Source organism: Armigeres subalbatus, chromosome 1, assembly GCF_024139115.2.
Source record: "Armigeres subalbatus isolate Guangzhou_Male chromosome 1, GZ_Asu_2, whole genome shotgun sequence".
Lineage (NCBI taxonomy): Eukaryota > Metazoa > Arthropoda > Insecta > Diptera > Culicidae > Armigeres > Armigeres subalbatus.
Window position 1 is genome coordinate 276,825,876 of NC_085139.1, and position 19,379 is coordinate 276,845,254.

Genomic DNA, 19,379 nt, shown 5'->3' on the forward strand with positions numbered 1-19,379 from the left:
AAGGAAGAGGCATGACAAAAATATGCGATAGAAGAGCTGAAATAGTTTCGTTAATGATAATGTTCGAACATAGTCCTTTATAATAAAAGTACACAAAACCACAAATCATAAAATTCAGTATAAAATCTAGGTACATACAAATTGTCTAAGGTGTCACATTAGAAGAACTTAGTATCTTATTCTCAATTTGAAAAAATGATGTATTATCTGGCTTAGCAGTTCATTAACATACAATATTGGCATAGCCAACAAAATGGGAGCTACATTTTCTACAATTTCATTTTTACTTCTTTCAAATTAGTTCTTGAAATATTATATCTCTTGGAACTTTTTTGCAACAATTGGCAGCTGTGGAATACAATCGCTGGCACAAATAAGGGTGTATCGGCAAAATTCCGAAACATCGCTTACCACACTTTAAAGAAAGAACTACTTATCATTCTTGCGGAAGCAAATTCAGCATGGGCTGAATTTTACAACGATGCAGAAACACAATTCTTAATAACCGCAATCATCTCGTACAATGGCCCCACACCATCTATCTGTCTATTCAATTTCCAATTGCAAGCAGGCGATGGCAACAACGAATGGCGAATTGTTCGTGACCCATTGAACGAATCTCCGGTCGTGGGTCAATCGTAGGGTATCATGCCTGCAGTGAGAACAAATGTTGAGCCACAATCTTAGGCCGCTTCCCGGCTGGTCCTCCACTTATCGGTTGCAGAATAAATCCCAACGCCCGGGTTGGCCATCACCGACTGCACTACCATGCATACCACTCATAGGCATTTATAAGCTGCAACCGTGTAGTAGCCGTGTGATCACAAAGGAGGGCGTTCGCTTCATGGCACATTGGTTCTCTCGTTTGGTACCCAAATAATCGGTTTGAGCCACCTCTCCGGTGGCGGGATGAATGAATGAACGAGCGAACGAACGACACCTGTAGGCCGCTCCTGAAAGAGCTTTAGAATTGGTTTGATTTTAGCAGCAACCAATTGGGCTTCTGCTATGCAATTATTCGAAGGTTGTGCCCAGCGGCAACGGTATCGTTATGGGAACGACTAGTCGTCGAATTAGGTGGAGCCTTAAATGCTCTAGAGCGATTGATATAATATGATTAACGTGCAACGAACTAATAAAATTGAGATGTGGCTAACATGATATTAAAATATTAAACATGTGAATGGCAGTAGATTGACCTTCAGCTAATAATCGATCAATGTCCTGGTTCTTTGGTCAATCTGTCGAAGGTTGTTCACATTATTATTCGTGTGAGCTTTGATTATTGGATGAATGGAACCAAATTAAATATAATTGAATCGAAACTGGAAACATCCGAACACACATAATTACATATCGTAATGACGATTTTATGTTATTCTATTAATCTCTTAGACTTTATTCGAATATTTGTGTCCATAATAACTAATTCACTCAATAAATCCAAATACGCTTTTGGGTATGAACAAATTGAACTTAACAAATATTTGTTAGGGGAACTCATACCAGTGTTGAAAAATATCACTCTTTGTCAACTGACTGATTGGACGAGAACTTTTTTGAAAATGTAATTAAATTTCGGACTTCTGATGAACTTATATTGTCTGAATGATCTTATATAGCTTTGTCATTGCTTTAAACTTGTAATTTGTGTCGAGAGAGCCGAAATGTTTGTCTAATGATATAATGTCGTGACAGCACGTGACATTTTAAGAATTTCGATCACATTCGAAATTTACATACAATTCTGGGAAGGTCGTTTGGGCGAAAGCCATTTGACCGCATGACACTAGGTCGTGAACAATCCATTAGGCCGAAACCCATCTGGCTGAAAGTCATTTGGCCGAACGACACGACCGAATGTTATTTGCTCAAATATATCTTTTGTCCGAATATGTTTTTTGGTCGAATATGCCATTTGGCCGAATATGTCATTTGGCAGTGTTGCGTTAAGTTTTGATAAATTTTGTGAACGGCAACTAAAGAATCAAATGTATGCATATGCTCTCTATACTGAAGAAATAGGGCATTTGATTAGAATATGCCTGAAATAGCATCACACCCCAGTCACTACATAACCCTGTACCGGCGCTAGAAATTCCGTAAATGTAGCCCCAACTAGCATCGATCGTCTGCGCTTTATACAGATCGTTATATTGCATCGCTGTTTGTACCGGATAGATTTGAGATATGAACACGAGGCAGCAGTTTAAAGTGAAGAACGACGATGTAGCTACAGGATAGTGATGATGGAAAGATCTTCGTACCTGCACGTATGGTTTAACTAGCACGTCAGAATGATTGTACGTGATGCTCGGCTAATAACGAGAGATATGAGAGGACATGAGAGGCGTCGACCCGACCGAAACCCAAATCATCGCACACGGAGCGATCCTGATCAGATGATGACTGCAGTTAGGTGCACCAGAACTAGAAAGGCTACGACGAGCGTAGAGGCTGCGCGCGTTCAATTACAACCTGTTTTTATTGTGTTATTGTAAGCAAAAATGCTGTTAAGATCCAAATAAATGTAGTGTCGTAAAGTGTGCTTTTAGATAAATAAATGTAGTTTTTTGTGAACGGTTGATGAAAACTATTTAGTGGCAAAGGAAGAAAACCAGTCCCAGATTCCCCAGATCTGAGTCAGTGCTGGTGGAGAAAAGAAGAATTCACCGATTAGTTTAGCCTGCGTTGTTATGGTCAGATAACGTCGAGTGTTGAGGCTGAAGGGATAATTATCGATATGGAAAGAAGGCAAACAGTTCTCAACAGAAGCTTTAGAGAGTATGATGGGGCCTGTAACTTGTGAATTAAAGGAAAACTAGTTTGTAAGTTATTTCATATAAATGATAAGTTTGATAGTAATTAATAATTGAAAAATAAATTTCAGATTTGAAACGGTGGGAAATGGACACTGCTGTCAAAACGTTCCTTTCAAGCCAGGAACAACCCATCGCAACAGGCAGAATATGTCATTTGGCCAATTATGTCATGTGGCCTAATATGTCATGTGGCCTAATATGTCATGTGGCCTTAATATGCTGGCGTGGCCTAATATGTCATGTGGCCTAATATGTCATGTGGCCTAATATGTCATGTGGGCTCAATATGTCATGTGGTCTAATATGTCATGTGGTCTAATATGTCATGTGGCTTAATATGTCATGTGGCCTAATATGTCATGTGGCCTAATATGTCATGTGCCCAATATGTCATGGCCTAATATGTCATGTGTGTGTGGCTTTCCAATATGTCATGTGGCTTTAATATGTCATGTGGCTCATTATGTCATGTGGCCTTACTGTTACAGCCTAATATGTCATGTGGCTCATTATGTCATGGCCTAATATGTCATGTGGCCTAATATGTCATGTGTGTGGCCTAATATGTCATGTGGCCTAATATGTCATGTGGCCTAATATGTCATGTGGCCTAACATGTTATGTGGCCTAATATGTCAAGTGTGGCTTCAATATGTCATGTGGCTCAATATGTCATGTGGCCTAATATGTCATGTGTGTGGCTCAATATGTCATGTGGCCTAATATGTCATGTGGCTCAATATGTCATGTGGCCTAATATGTCATGTGGCTTTGGACATGTCATGTGGCCTAATATGTCATGTGGTCAATACAGTCATGTGGCCCAATATGTCATGTGGCTCAATATGCTCATGTGGCCTAATATGTCATGGCCTAATACGTCATGTGGCCTAATATGTCATGTGGCCTAATATGTCATGTGGCTCAATATGTCATGTGGCCTAATATGTCATGTGGCCTAACATGTCAAGTGTGGCTAATATGCCTGTGGCTCATCATGTCATGTGGCCTAATATGCTCATGTGGCCTAATACATGTGTGGCCTAATATGTCATGTGCCTAATATGTCATGTGGCCTAATATGTCATGTGGCCTAATATGTCATGTGGCCTAATATGTCATGTGGCCTAATATGTCATGTGGCCTAATATGTCATGTGGCCTAATATGTCATGTGGCCTAATATGTCATGTGGCCTAATATGTCATGTGGCCTAATATGTCATGTGGGCCTAATATGTCATGTGGTCTATCATGTCATGTGGCCTAATATGTCATGTGGCCTAATATGCTTCATGTGGCCTAATATGTCATGTGGCCTAATATGTCATGTGGCCTAATATGTCATGTGGCTCTTAATATGTCGCGTGGCCTAATATGTCAGTGGCCTAATATGTCATGTGGCCCATGTCACGTGTGTGGCCCAATATGTCATGTGCCCAATATGTCATGGCCCACATGTCATGTGGCCTAATATGTCATGTGGCCCATGTCATGTGGCCTAATATGCTCATGTGTGGCCTAATATGTCATGTGGCCTAATATGTCATGTGGCCTGCATGTCATGTGGCCTAATATGTCATGTGGCCTAATACACATGTGGCCTAACATGTCATGTGGCCTGGTCATGTCATGCGGCCTAACATGTCATGTGGCCTAATATGTCATGTGCCTAATATGTCATGCAGTGGCCTACTTATAGGCCATGTGGCCCACATGCCATGGTCAATATATCATGTGGCCTAATATGTCATGTGGCTCATCATGTCAAGTGGCTTAATATGTCATGTGGCCTAATATGTCATGTGGCCTATTATGTCATGTGGCCTAATATGTCATGTGGCCTAATATGTCATGTGGCCTAATATGTCATGTGGCCTAATATGTCATGTGGCCTAATATGTCATGTGGCCTAATATGTCATGTGGCCTAATATGTCATGTGGCCTAATATGTCATGTGGCCTAATATGAATATGTGGCCTAATATGTCATGTGGCTTATCATGTGGCCTAATATGTCATGTGGCCTAATATGTCATGTGGCCTAATATGTCATGTGGCCTAATATGTCATGTGGCCTAATATGTCATGTGGCCTAATATGTCATGTGGCCTAATATGTCATGTGGCCTAATATGTCATGTGGCCTAATACGTCATGTGGCCTAATATGTCATGTGGCCTAATATGTCATGTGGCCCATTATGTCATGTGGCCTAATATGTCATGTGGCCTAATATGTCATGTGGAATAATATGTCATGTGGCCTAATATGTCATTTGGCCGAATATAACATAAAGGCCTAATATATCATGTGTGTGGCCTAATATGTCATGTGGCCTCATATGTCATGTGGCCTAATATGCTGTGTGGCTTAATATGTCATGTGGCCTAATAGCGTCATGTGGCCTTAATATGGCATGTGGCCTAATATGGCATGTGGCCCAATATGGCATGTGGCCTAATATGGCATGTGGCCTAATATGTCATGTGGCCTAATATGTCATGTGGCCTAATATGTCATGTGCCTAATATGTCATGGCTCATATCATGTGGGCCTAATATGTCATGTGTGAAATAAGGAGAAATGAAGAAAGAGACGAGAAGCGTCTCACTTCTCATTTATCACTGTGAAAACTGAGTAAACATCGGTCTTCGACCAAATGGGCACTTTCCCACAAATTTGCATCCCAAGTCTGGACATTGCCTTCGATGAGGGGTCCGCGACGTTAGGCATAAGTACGTTAGACATAACGGACGTTTGGCATAATTCTGCCTTCTTTATGTCATAGGCTGTTCTTTGGGTCGGCCTATGCCTAACGTTCATTGGTATACATGCCTAACATCCTTTATGCCTAACGTCCTTATGCTAATCGTACTTTATGCTCAACGTCCTTAAGTGCTCAACGGGGTATACCTTTCATGAGGCTCCAATATGAAAAGCCTTTTAGTTTGGGTGAAATGTTCCATCAATATTTACGAACAGGTTGCTTCTGAAAGGTGGAATGGGACATTTCCGTGGTAACTGTTTTTACTACGATCGATTGCTATGAAAGACCATCACCAAGGGTACCGAAACGCGTTATTATTCTGCGTACTGACCACAACAGTGTCTTTGGGCACCAAATGGGTGAAAATACCATGTCATCAAATGTGCTTTTTAGCGTATCAATCTTTGTATCATAGTAAATCTTCAGCGATCTGATAGGTGAAGAATCAAATGAATATAGTGGAAATGACGTCTTTGACAGGTTTAGACCTTTCCGAATCCGTCTAGATCATCTTTTCGAATATCTTACTAAGAGTATAGATGGTTGGGTTTACTCCCATTTAGCATTAGAACTGTGCCTTCCAGATTTGTGGAATGGTAGATAAATTGGATTTTCCATGTGGTAGGGAAAGGATTGTAAATTGAAGTGAGAGATTGATTATAGCAGCGAAAGACGATGTCACACAATTCTTTTGGAGTAATGGAGCAAAATAGGCAGTTCTGGATCCAATACAACGTTCAAAGTAAACAGTACAAACGGAATTTGAATAGTTTTTGTTTTGGGCTCTGTATGGAGTTCTATTGGTTTTCGGACGGAATTTTGGGCTTCTGAACGGATTTTTTATACTATCGAACGGATTTTCGGGCTACCAAACGAAATTCTTTAGAGTTCCGAAGGAATTGTTCTGGGGATTCTAATGGATTCCGTTAAATTCTCAAATTGAATTCTTTCGAACTTCCAATCGAAATCTTTCTGCACTTTCGAACGGTTTGGAGCTTTCAAACAGAATTATTCGCGCTTCTGAACAAAATTATTCTACACTTTCGAATGGAGTTTTTCATACTTATGAATATAATATTTGTGGGTTTTAAAACGGAATTATTTAAACATCCAAACAAAATTCTTTTGCACATCCGAACGGAGTTTTTGGACTAACGAACGGAATTCTTTTGTGCTTCCAATTGCAATTCTTGTGGGTTTGCGAAGGAAATTCTTTGGGGGTTAATCATAATCACTCGAGGATTGCTATCGGAATCAGCATTCTATTCAGTAGCCCAGACAATTCCATTCTTCCAAAGGTACCAGAGGATTCGGTTCAGAAATTTAAAATACTATAATGAAATTAAAGATCTCCGTTCGCAAGCCTAGAAGAAGTTTGTTTCAAAGTATCTTCTTGGGTTTGCAAACGTAGTTCTTTTGGACTTCCGAACAGATTTTTTGGCAAACGGAGTTATTTGTGCTTCTGAACGAATTTCTTCTGGAATTTGTTGGAATCTTTCTGCACTCGGACGGAATGTTTTTTTGGCTACCAGAAGGACATCATTTGAGTTACCTAACCGAATTGTTTTTGCTCGACGGAATCTTTTGGGCTTCCGGACGGAAATTTTTAGTCTTTGAAACGCAATCGCCAAAAGTTTCTATTCGGGAGCCAAAAAAAATCACCTCGTAAGCCTAAAAGGATTTCTTTCAGAGACACTAGAGGATTCGGTTCGGAAGTCTGAAAAGACTACAGTAGCTCAAAAGACCTCCACTCGTAAGCGTAGAAGAAGTCCGTTTCAGAGTTCATTTTTTCCAGTCCAAGATTCTGAATGACCCCAATATTTTTTTTTATGATTTGAATTGATGATACTTGAAACGAAAGGAATCTTTCTGCACTTGGAATGTTTTTGGGCTACCGGAAGAATTTCTTTTGGGCTACTGAAAGAATTTTTTTTTTGACTTGCTGACGGATTTATTTTAGTTTCCGAACGGATCCCTTTAGGCCTAGAACGATTCTTTCCGAACCTCCGACGAATTCTGGTCTTCGTACGAATTGTTTAGCCTTTTCCGAGCGGAACTTTAGTTTCCTGAACGGAATTCTTTGACTCCTAAACAAATCTTTCTGCGTTCGTTCGGAAATACTAGTTTCCTAATAAATTCTTCTTGCTCTGGATGGATTCATCTCTATAAGGAGCGACGACCGATAACAGAAATTGGTATGATTTCGTTTGAAAGAAGAGCTAAAATACCGTGGGTTTATGCTAAAAATCCTATATGCAGAATACTTGAGTACTGATGTTAGTATTTCAATACCAAACGAATAATAATTGGTTATGCATTTGGTATTGAAATTGAAGTTTAATAACTGAGTTTGTTATGGCTAAGATTGTGCATATTAGTTTTTGGTAATATTCCTTGGTATTTTACCTCTTATCCAGGGCTAGTTCATAACAAAGTATGGTATCAATAACAGAATAAAGTATTATTGAGCGAATTTCTCCTGCTCGGGTTTTGACTTTCGGATAGAATACGTTTGGGTATTCGAAATGACTACTTTCAAGATACTTTTGGACATCCGAATGGGATTCCTTCGAGTTTCTCAACGAGGTTTCGAACGGAATCTTCTGCACTATCAAACGAAATGTTGGGTCGAACGGAACCCTTTGACCTCTAATCGGGATTCCTTGACTATATAAACCCGAATTTATTTGGATTTCAAATCTGAATGTATTTGGCCTTCCAATCTTTTTTAAGCTTTCTGAAAATTATTTGGCTTCCGAATGGAAGCCCTCCTTTTGGGCTTTTTGAAATTAATTCATTAGGGTTTCCGAAATGTTCTTTTGCTTCCAATCGAAACTATGTTGGATTTTTAAACATAGTTATTTTCAGTTTTCGAACGGAATTATTTGAGCCTCCGAATGAGGTTCTTCTACACTTTCGAACTGATTGTTTGGACTTTCAAATGAAATTCTTCTGGATTTTTGAACGGAATGTGCTTGGTTTTCCGATCGGATTACTTTTGGGCTTCCGAACGGAGTTTTTGGCCTTCCGTACGAAATTCTTTCAGTTTCAATCGAATCAGCTGAAAGTTTTGTTTGATTCCCCTGAAAGGAATTTTGTTGGGATTTTCGAACGAATTTATTTTATACTTTCAAACGGAGCTTCCGAACGGAATTCAAAATTCGAAGCCCAAATGAGATTTAAATGGAAACCTTCTGCACTACCGAACGAAGTTTTTTTTTACTTTCGAATGGAATTCTTTTGGGTTTCCAACCGGAACCCTTTAAGCTTCCAATCTGGACATTCAATCTTTTGGGTATCCTAATTTAGCGGAATTATTTATACTTCTGAACGAAGGTCCTCTGGAATTGGAAGGAATCTTTCTGCACTTGGGAATTTTGGAACTTATTGAGTTTCCGAACGGAATCCTTCTGCATTTCACAACGAAAACTTCCGAATAGATTTCTCTTGGGATTCTGCTCGGAATTCTTTTGGGTTTTCGGAAGAAATTGTTTGGGCTTCCGAATGGAATCTTTTTGCATTACCAAATAAGTTTGTTAACTAGATTTCGACTTTCTAAAATGGATTAGCTTTCACACGAAATCTTTTTGGACTTCCAAGCGAAATAATTACGATCTTCTTGTCGGAATTTTTGTATCCTAATCGAATCCTTCCAGTCTGAAGTCCAAAAGGATTTCGTATAGAAGCTCAAAAGAATTCCGTTTAGAATCTTTGTTGAAAAAAAAAACAGACTTTTTTTGGCTCACGAATGGCTTTCGAAAGGAATCCTTTTAGGCTTACTCCGCTTTTTTATTCGCGTCCGAAAGGAATTCTTTTGTGTGGAAACCGAAAACAATCCTCAAAAGATTATTTTCTGTACCTTGAAAGAATTTGCTTCGAATTCCTAAAAAAATCCGACCGAAAGCAAAAATGATTTCAATCGAAAGCTCAGAAGAATTTCATTTGGAACTCCCAAATAATGCCGTTAGGAAGCCCAAATAATTTCTTTTAGAAGACCCAAAGACCAAAATCCCAAAAGAATTCCATTCGAAATCCGAAAAAAAAAGTCCAAAAAGTTCTGTTCAAAATTTTGGAAGAAATTCGGAAGCCTAAAGATGTCCGTTTGTGCTTCCAAGAAATTTGTTTCGCTTCCAATCATTTTCTAAAACGATTCTGAACGGTATCCTTTTAAGCTTTTGAAATAAATTCTTATATACGAGACGGTTAGCCCGCTGGTTCTATAATAAAGACAAAAAAAATTTTTATATGTTTGAACAGAATCATTTTAGGGCTTCTTTTTCAACGCAATTCTTCTGCATTTTGAAACGGAATATTGTGATTCTCAACGAATCCTTCGTATTCTGAATCTTTCTGCAATTGACAGTGTGTTTGGGCTTTCGAACGGATTTCTTTTTGGCTTCCGAACGAAATTCTTCTGGTTTCGACTCTCGAATGGATTTCTTTGAGTTTTCAAACGGAATCCTGGGGTAACACAGGCATCTCGAATCGGAATCACCTGATTACCTGTAAGTTTTGATTCTTCTGAAAAATGCAGCATTATCTATTTCGTTCGACATCATTCAGACGCGGTACAAGATTTCGAATGGTGCTGTACTAGTTCAATCGAGTATGTTCTGTCAAACGAAATGTAAACAGAGAAAGGAAGAGATAGCTGTCTCCGTAAGCTTAGTATGCCGCCCGGCTGGAGAGATAACCTTCAGCGCATGGCAAATGTGAGTAAACAGAGAGAATAGGAGTAATTTCATCTGCGTAGTATGTTGTTTATTGAAAAACCTTCAGGCAATGAATTGAAAGTTAATTGAAAACAAGCAAATTGTGCTCAATGACTTAAAAGGCAATATTATTTATTGAGTGTTGGAACTGATTAAAATATGCCGATACGGCATGTTTTGTAAATTGACATATTGTTACGACACAAATTATAAGTTTTCCATATCTATGTATGTTTAAACCAAACTGAGCCAAATAACGTGCCAAAAAAAGGATTCGATAATAAATTACTTTTGATGTTTCCGATGTATTTAGTTAAATGCAAAAATCTCATGCGCGTTTTTTTATTTAACTTATCTATTTTTACGTACATTTGGGAATACACGTTTTACGCAGATTTTCTCATAATTTTTCACGCGATTTATCAAAATTCGTCAAAAATACGTGAAAACTCCAAAAACCGATTTTAGTTGAAGTCGTTTTTACGCAGATTTCGATAATTATAGATTGCATATTGTCTGGAAACTATAAAAGTAGGTATACTAATGACATTCTTTCAAGAGACAATAATAAAACATTTATTCTCTTCCCGTGGAGAAATAATCACAAATATAATTAAAAACTTTCAGCAAGAAATAACTCTCGAACAACATCTCGAAAGCTATAGTTATATACCTCGATACTGAACGATGAATCATTTTCGAGATCGGAATCGAACCGTAATGCCAAACATGTTCGACTCGGATAGAATTACGTTCGAATCGAGATGCACAACAGCACTCTGGACTTCTAAACTGGCCATCTGGCTGTTTGAGAGAACATTTTGGTTTCAATCGGAAATTATTTAGCCTGAATGGAATCCTTCTTCATTTCCGTATGGCATGTTTTTGGATTGGATTGATGATTTTTTTTGGGCTTCCGAATGGTTTTCTTTTTGAACTGCAGTCTGGAAGCTTCAGGCCAAATTATTTTGGCTTCGAACGATACCCTTTGGACCTCCGAACAAAGCTCAGTCGTACGAATTATTTGAATTACGAAATTATTTGAATACGGAATTATTTCCAAGCTTCCTGATGGAATTCACTTCTGAACGGATTTTCTTCATTTTCGAATGAAATTCTTTAGCTTCAGAACGACTTCTTTTGAACTTCAGGAGCGGATTTTTTTTGACTAAATGAAATTCTTTTGAGAATACGAAATCTGGAATTATTTAAAGCCTGAACTGAATCTGTCTGCACTTGAACGAATTTTTCGGTCTCCTCGAACGGAATCCTTGGTCTTCTGATCGAAATCTTTTGGCTTTTGCGAACGAATTTTTGGCCTTTACACGAACGGAATCCTTCTGAACGGAATCCCTTGAACTCCCAAGTAAATAAAATGTTTCGGTTTCCGAACTGACTACTTTAAGCGTCCAAACTTCCGAACTGAATCTTCAACTTCCGAACGAAATTTTGGGCTTCCAATCGAATTTTAGTCAAACGGAATGTTTTTGGCTTTCCAACTCTTTTAAGCTTCCGAAAAGAATCATTTGGCTTCCGAATGGAATCCTTCTGCGCTCAACGAAATTTTTGATTTGCACTAAATTTCTTTGACCTTTTGAACGAATTTATTAGATTGGAAAATACCTTTTGGTTTCCGAACGAAACTATGTTTGATTTTCGAACATAGTTATTTTGGGTTTTAGAACGGAATTGTTTGAGTCTCCGAATGAAATTCTTCTACAATTCCGAATGAATTTTTTTCACTTTCAAAGGAAATTCCTTCTGGTTTTTGAGCCAAATGTGTTTGGCCTTCCGAACGGATTTCTTTTGGGCTTCCGAACGCAGTTTTTTCACTTCTGAACGAAAATCTGTTGGGATTTGCGAACGAATTTATTTTGTACTTCCAAACGAAGCTCTTTTGAGTTTCCAAACAGAAGTAAAAAATAGAAGCCCAAATGACGTTCAATTGGAATTCTTCTGCACTACTGAACGGATTTATTTGACTTTCGAATGGAATTCTTTTGGGTTTTCGACCGGAATCCTTCTGAGCTTTGGAACGGAATTCTTCTGGACATTCAAATTATTTTGGAACGAAAATATTTGGGACTTTGAACAAAGTCTTCTGTACTTCCAAACTAAATTCTGTTGGATCTTCTAATTAAACAGTTTTGATCTTCTGAAAAGAATTCTTGTGTGTTTCCGAACGCAGTCTCTTTTGGACTTCCGCTTTTTGGGTTTTTGAATGACATTTTTTCTGCACTTCCGAACCACTGGAATTCTTTTGGGTTTCCGAACGGATTCCTCCTCCACTTCCGGACGGAATGTTCGATCTTTCGAATGAAATTCTTTTGGGTTCCCGAACGGAATTTATTTGAGCTTTCGAACGGACTTCTCTTGGGTTCTTAAATGAAAATGTTTTTGGTTTCTTAACGGAATTATTTGGACTTCCGAATGGAATGCTTCTGCACTTCCAAATGGAATTTTTCTGCACTTCCAATCGGATTTTTGTTTGCACATTTTTACCAGTGAGCATTTTGCTCTTTGAGGGAAGCAATGGTAGAATTTCGAATGTTTTTTTTCGGTTTCCGAATGCATTTGTTTTGAGGCTCCGAACGGAATTCTTTTAAGTGTCCGAACGTAATAATTTGGGCTTAAAAACGGATTGTTTCAGCACTTCGAAACAAAATTATTTAAGGTTTCCGAGCAAAAAATATTTGGAACCGGAGACGAGCCAGCCTAGGGCTGAAAGTCTCCTTAATAAAGATACTTAAATGTTTGGACTACTGCGGAATATTTTTGCGTTTCCAAACGAAATTCATTTGAGTTTTTATGTAAATAGTTTTGACATTTTGAAAAGAATTCTTCTGGGTTTCAGTTAGGCATCTCAGCTTGCACTTTTGAACAAGAATCTTTTTGGCAAGCTCGAATGAAGGTATTTGACTGCCAAACGAAATCCCTGTGAAATTCCGAACGGAATGTTTTTGAGCTTATTAACGGATTTTTGTGACTTCCGGACGGATTTTTTTGGGCTTCTGAAAGGAATTATTTAGAGCTTCCAAACTGAATCATTTTGAACTTCCGAACGTAATTCTTCTTGGTAACCGAATGGAATGCTTTTGCACTTTCGAACGGATTTTTTTTTCTCCCGAGCGGATTTCTTTTAGGCTTTTGCAGAAATGCCTATTTTTTTGGTTTCAATTTTTCCACTTTCAAATGGAATTCTTTCGGGTTTTCGAACGACTTAATTAGTTTCCGAACGGTATCCTTCATCTCGTTCAAACATCGTTCTTCCAGATTGTTTAACTAAATTATTTTTAAAAACTCAAAAGTATTCTCATGAGTTTCTTAAAGGAATTTTTTTGGACTTTCTAACGGATCTCCTTTAAGGTTCCGAACGAAAGAATTTTGTGCTTCCTGGCGGAGCATTTTGAGTTTTTGATCGTAATCCTTTTAATAATTCAAACGGAATCCTACTGTTGTTTTTTGAAAATCCAAAGAATTTCGCTGGAGAGAACTCCAGAAGGAGTAAGCTTACTCCTCATGGCAATTATAGAATTTGTAGGATTCTTCTTGAATAATTGCTACCGACTATGTTAAAAAGAAAGTCATTTGCAGATCCAACTGATTCCCTTTTCGGATTTTGTAGGGACATAGATCCTCGGAGAAGAACACCAATATCGGGCCGGAAGGTTCTGGGAAGTTCCAAATCGCCTGGGCTGCTCAACCTACAGAGCTCGAGCATCGAGCATCGAGAGAGATGGCACCCAAAAGAAAAAAGACCTTGGAGTCCGAACAGCACAATTTGGGCTGATTTTGTTGCGGAAACCTATAAATGAGTTGATTTAGTTATACATAGGAGTAATGCAAGATCGAATGTAACTTTCATATTTAACCTAATTATATGTATTGTTCACGTTTAACATTTCGCCTAACTATAACTCTCTGGACTGTTTTATGTTGATACATTATTACGGAACACTACAAATCGTGATATTACAGTACTGTTTCTTTATATATATATATATATATATATATATATATATATATATATATATATATATATATATATATATATATACATGATTAAAGAGATTTTCAGCCCTAGGCTGGCTCATCCCTAGAGTACTGTTTCTATAGTTTCTATAGTTTCTATAGTATATGTTTCTATAGTGGTTTGAGACCCCTGCACCCTCTGGAAGGGTGAATACAAATACAAATGTTTGAGCTAACTAACTGATTTTGGACTCGACGAAGTTTGACGAGTCAGCTAGTAGTTGATAAAAGACATTCAAGATTGATTTATTCATGTTCATATGCTCTCTACCAGCGCAATGTTCTAGCGTGTCATTATACATTCAAAAGTGACTTCCGAGTTGTTCAAAATATCATCCGTTACATAGATATGAAACTAAATCTATTTTCCTTCTATTTCCAGGTTGGTATCGATCGACGACACTGACGACGTTTTATTCAGTAAGCAGAGTAGCCATGTGGTTTGGGAGCTCGTACAGCATGGCCAAAGTTGGCAACGAAATTGATTATCATCGGCTGCCGCCGCAAGCTCCCGACATGAATGATTCAAACAGGATGCAGCAGCGCGCGCGTTACTTATCCATTGGTGCATCGATTGAAATTGGTCCGGTTGACATTTCGCATTAGCAAGCTTGATGGCATCTCGCCACTATCGCGACCACCGCCATCATCACAAAACAGGTAGCCCCAACTATGTGCACCGGCAAGTCACGGTGTCAGTAGGTAGAGTTGCACAATTTAAATGGAGCGAATCCGAAGAAGGCAATGGTACCAATGTGCCAATGTAACAACAACCACAAGCATGATATCGGATATCTGATTCGTCGAGCAACCACCTACAGTTTGCCGGTTATGGAGATATTATTCCGTAATTTCCTCGATTTCATTTTAAATTTGAACCGATACATGATGCAGGAATAAGGAAGCTGAATAGAAAAGTCGGTTGGAAGTATGATTGCATTGAGTTTTCCAGCATCATGTTGATCAAAAATTTATTTTTATAATTTGCGAGCTAGTTAAGCATTTTGTAGTATAACAATAAGGATGGTCAAGGTTTGGTTTTTTAGGATAACGTTAGAAAAATCAACTCCAATGTGTGTTAAAATAAGACAAATCTACTGTCTCGTGACATACATCTATTCAAATACGCAATCTTTATCACCAGTGAGAACTTAAACGCCAAAACAGTATTGCCATTACGACACTGAAGCTTGTTATCTCCATCACGGATAGGTAATAAAATGCTTTAAATCAAACAGTTCTGCCGAATTTTAAAATTTGCAAGCGCGGCATTCATTATGCGACCATGTCAAATATGGAGGTTCACCTCGCCTATACCTATGCACCTCTTTCAATTAATTAAGGATTTACGACTTGTTTCAAATAATGGTAACGTAGTCCATTAGAGCGTGCGAGCAATAAGCTCATAACCCAATTCTTCGGCATTCATCTTGGCAAATATCGCTTGTAAATACCTACTGACGCGAATTACACGGCAAAGAATGTTTATTGCGCCCATCGGTCAGCCACCCAAATAACCAAGCAACCTCCTTCGGAGCGCCTAAAACAATGGATAGTCTAATTGCATGAAAAAAAGAGACATTATGCAAAATTTTATTAACGCTTACAAGCACTGCAAACGTGTAAAAGTATTGACCTAGCTACCGATGATGGTAGGGTGTTAACAACTAGTAGACAACAAAACACTCTTGAAAGATTGCTTGTTTCGTTAGGGGCAATACATCGAGTAGCGATGAAGCACAAGTTTGTCAGAATTGCTAAATTGATGATTTGCAATTGGTTGATTGGTGAATTGCTTTCAATTCTCACTGAACTTCTATAAGGCAATTTAAGGATTTGAATTCAAGATGTTCTGACATACCTTAATTTGCCATATTCCTTAAAGAATGATGAATTTATGGACAGAAGAAGTGTGCTAATGATGTCTGATAATTCGATCGATGTGCCACCGATTTTTTTGTGTAGAAGATATTTCTGACCACATTTTTTAAACAAATCCCCACAGTGCTAGTGACACGACGCCACCTGAGAACCAAAAACAAAACCGACACACTTCGCTTAAGTATCGTCAGCTTCGTTTTTTCGCAAGCTTTGAAAAAAATCCATCAAACTGGCTCTAATGAACGGAGGTGTTCATGTTTTGTATGTGTTCCAATCTGACGCCCCAAAGGTCCAATCGAAAAAAAATATGGTTCAAGCTCGACGACATTGAACACGTGCCATTAGTCGGTATTGGGCCGGATTTGCGCTTAATGTTTGTTGTTAATTGCGCGGTGCTTCGATTGACACAACTCGGATGGATACTCAACGAGGTATCGCGTACCTATTTAGGCTGGGTTTAGGACATCGTAGCAATGTGCACACGCAGTTAAATGTGTGCACTGATCCTGGACCACTAGGAGCATATTGATCGAATTTTCCCAGTTTTGTTTTTGAGATTGCCTTTCTATATTGGGCCTCGAATATCGCCATTCTGCTTAATGAACAATAGTAACCAACTTCAGTGACTTCAATTTTCATCTCCTGCATAGACATTCCACAACACCCAGTGGACCAGTGGAGAATCTTTCGCTTTTACGAAAAGTTCTTCTAACCAGGGAATCGAACCACACGCCACAGAAATTGGCGTCAAAACGACGGCCACAGAAGCCCACGAATAAAATTTTAAGCTTCTAGTGGAATGTATTTACTTGTCACATAACGAGCTTGTACTATTCCATTTAATTCCCTACTTTATTGATCCTTTGACATATGCTCGATTAGAGGTGAATACCTCGATATTATGACTTTGTGATAAACTGGCTTTGATGGTATTCAATTATAACTTTTTATAACAAGATCTGTTACATTAAAATATAAAACTAATATTTAATTAGTTTTCATATAATTTGTTAATTATCAATAAGATTGTATTCCCATGATTCTTTTCAGTTAACCTCTCAATTCAAGCAAATTGACATCTCTTTTAAGAAAATTATTTATCTTTTTTGTTGAAGTTTTCACTTTAATAAGACGAGTTTAGTACAATTCCATTTAATTCACCACCTCCTATTACTTCTACATGTACGCATTTCGACCTGAACTGTAAGGTCGTCTTCAGTGTATCGTACTTACGACTTCTTTTAGTTTCGATTCACCAACTGAGATCTTAATTAAATACCGTTTCTAGCTAACAGCAAGAATGTTAATCTATCATCGCAAACTAGCACCGTACTATAACTTTTATGTATTCCAATCGTTTTCAATGCAGCCATCGTTTCGCAACCAGAAGCTCAACTCCGACGCCAAATAGAGCTGTGTCGGGATTTGCTGAAGGTGGCGGACCACCTTGAGCCAGGGTTCAGTCCCTTTCGCGGAAAACTCTTGGTTGAGTTGCGGGACGCATTGCTAATTCTGCGAGATCAAAAGCATCAGGACCTGTCACAGTGGTCGGCCACTGCTTCCCAGGAGCACGTTCACCCGGCGATGTCAACGGCGATTACGAAGAGCAAACAGCGTCAACGACGACAACGGCGTGGCAAAATCGATACAGAGGTATTATTACAAATCCATCGAATCCAACGGAGCCAGATGTGTCAGCCGGATGATAAGATTTATAAATAACTTTCATTCACATTTTAGGCCATCGGCAATTCCGGCGAAGGCGGCGGACAAACGACGAAACAGTTACTGCAGGATGTCGAAGCGGAACTGGCGGAGATGAGGAAATCGGATCCAACTTTGGACAAATTTTACGACGACGGAGGCTTGCGATACTGAGTGATGATGTGACAGGCGACAAAGTTGAATGCAGGAGATAAAGCAAATAAAACTTAATTTGCTACCGACCGCTTAGTTTGTGTTGCCTTTTCAAATTTATTTGATTAGGTAAAATGAGTTTTTCTCGGATTCTTCAACTTTTACCGGGCTGGACGAATCGTGCAGGATGAATGAAATAAATTTATTGGAGTGCAAACTTGAGAAGTTGTAATTATTTTTTAAGTGGAGCCAATTTGATTAGAGAACAATAGTTAGAATAACGCCATCAAAAAAATAGAAAGGTTAGCAGCAAACTTTATTTTCTGGAAATTTAAATTGAATGAGTAAAACCGATTCAAGTAAAAGTTTTACAACTAGTTTATATGTTTGCTTGGGTGGCATAATGTATCACATTCTAAATCTGGTAATGAAGTCGGTGCATTGTCATTGAATCGTGTTCGGTATGTTTTAACAGAAGCGAAAATTCGTTGAAAGCTCACCAATTGTTCACAAGTCTTGATGTAAATTAAAGCGAATGATAAATGAAGAGGTTCTCATCATTCTTACTTAGCGATAATAACCCATCCGTCAAATACCAGGCAAATGGAAACATCGATCTTTTACCCTAAATCAATGGGGGGTGTCATTTGCCTTGTCACACCACAAAAAGGGTCAACTTGTGTGGAGGCGCGGCTACAGCGAATGATTCGGATTAGGCTATCAAGATGAGGTTAATTACATTTGAGTTTGGGTGTTAAATGAATTACTCATGATGGGCATATGGTGTATTATCAGTCTGCACCAAGAAGGACATTAAAGAATTTTAATATCTTAAATGGATCGCCCAACCGAAATAAAGTGTCTTTCCCAGCAGCATCCTCCAACTTGATAAATTCGTGAAACGGTGAAACAACATTCCTTGAGACGATGAAGAATTGCAGTGCATTGATTGGGTTTTCTATCGGGCGGTACTATAATTGAACCTTCTAATAACAACCCAACGGCGAAAAATTCCAAAAATCAGTAGAGCGCTATTTTTGCCTAGTAATCTGCGAGACATTCCGAGCCGAAACAAATATCCAAACATCTATGCCGAAGCTCATCTTTCCCATCCTCATCGGATGATTGGTCGGTGGGTCAGCATGAGAAACGTCGTCCATCAAGATAAGGCAAAATTCATTTGCTTTCGCTATGCTTATTTTCAGACGGCGGCCAGAGAAAGATTTCTCTCAATCAACTCGAAATTGCTGATAAGGATTGATCCAAGGCTAGCGTTTTTGGACAAAGGAATTGTGATGGGCAAATTTC

General features: G+C 38.6%; 1 protein-coding gene across 3 annotated transcripts in view; it reads left to right on the forward strand.

Annotated features, from left to right (window-relative positions):
* Positions 1-18,601, forward strand: part of LOC134207622 (SET domain-containing protein SmydA-8) — a 234,830-nt gene extending 216,229 nt beyond the window's left edge. For all 3 annotated transcript variants that reach the window (XM_062683353.1, XM_062683352.1, XM_062683354.1), the window contains 2 exons: positions 17,584-17,867; positions 17,955-18,601. In XM_062683353.1, coding sequence (XP_062539337.1) covers positions 17,584-17,867; positions 17,955-18,092 — 422 coding nt within the window. In that variant the 3' untranslated portion in view covers positions 18,093-18,601. The remainder of the gene's footprint in view (positions 1-17,583; positions 17,868-17,954) is intronic.
* Positions 18,602-19,379: the final 778 nt, after the last annotated feature.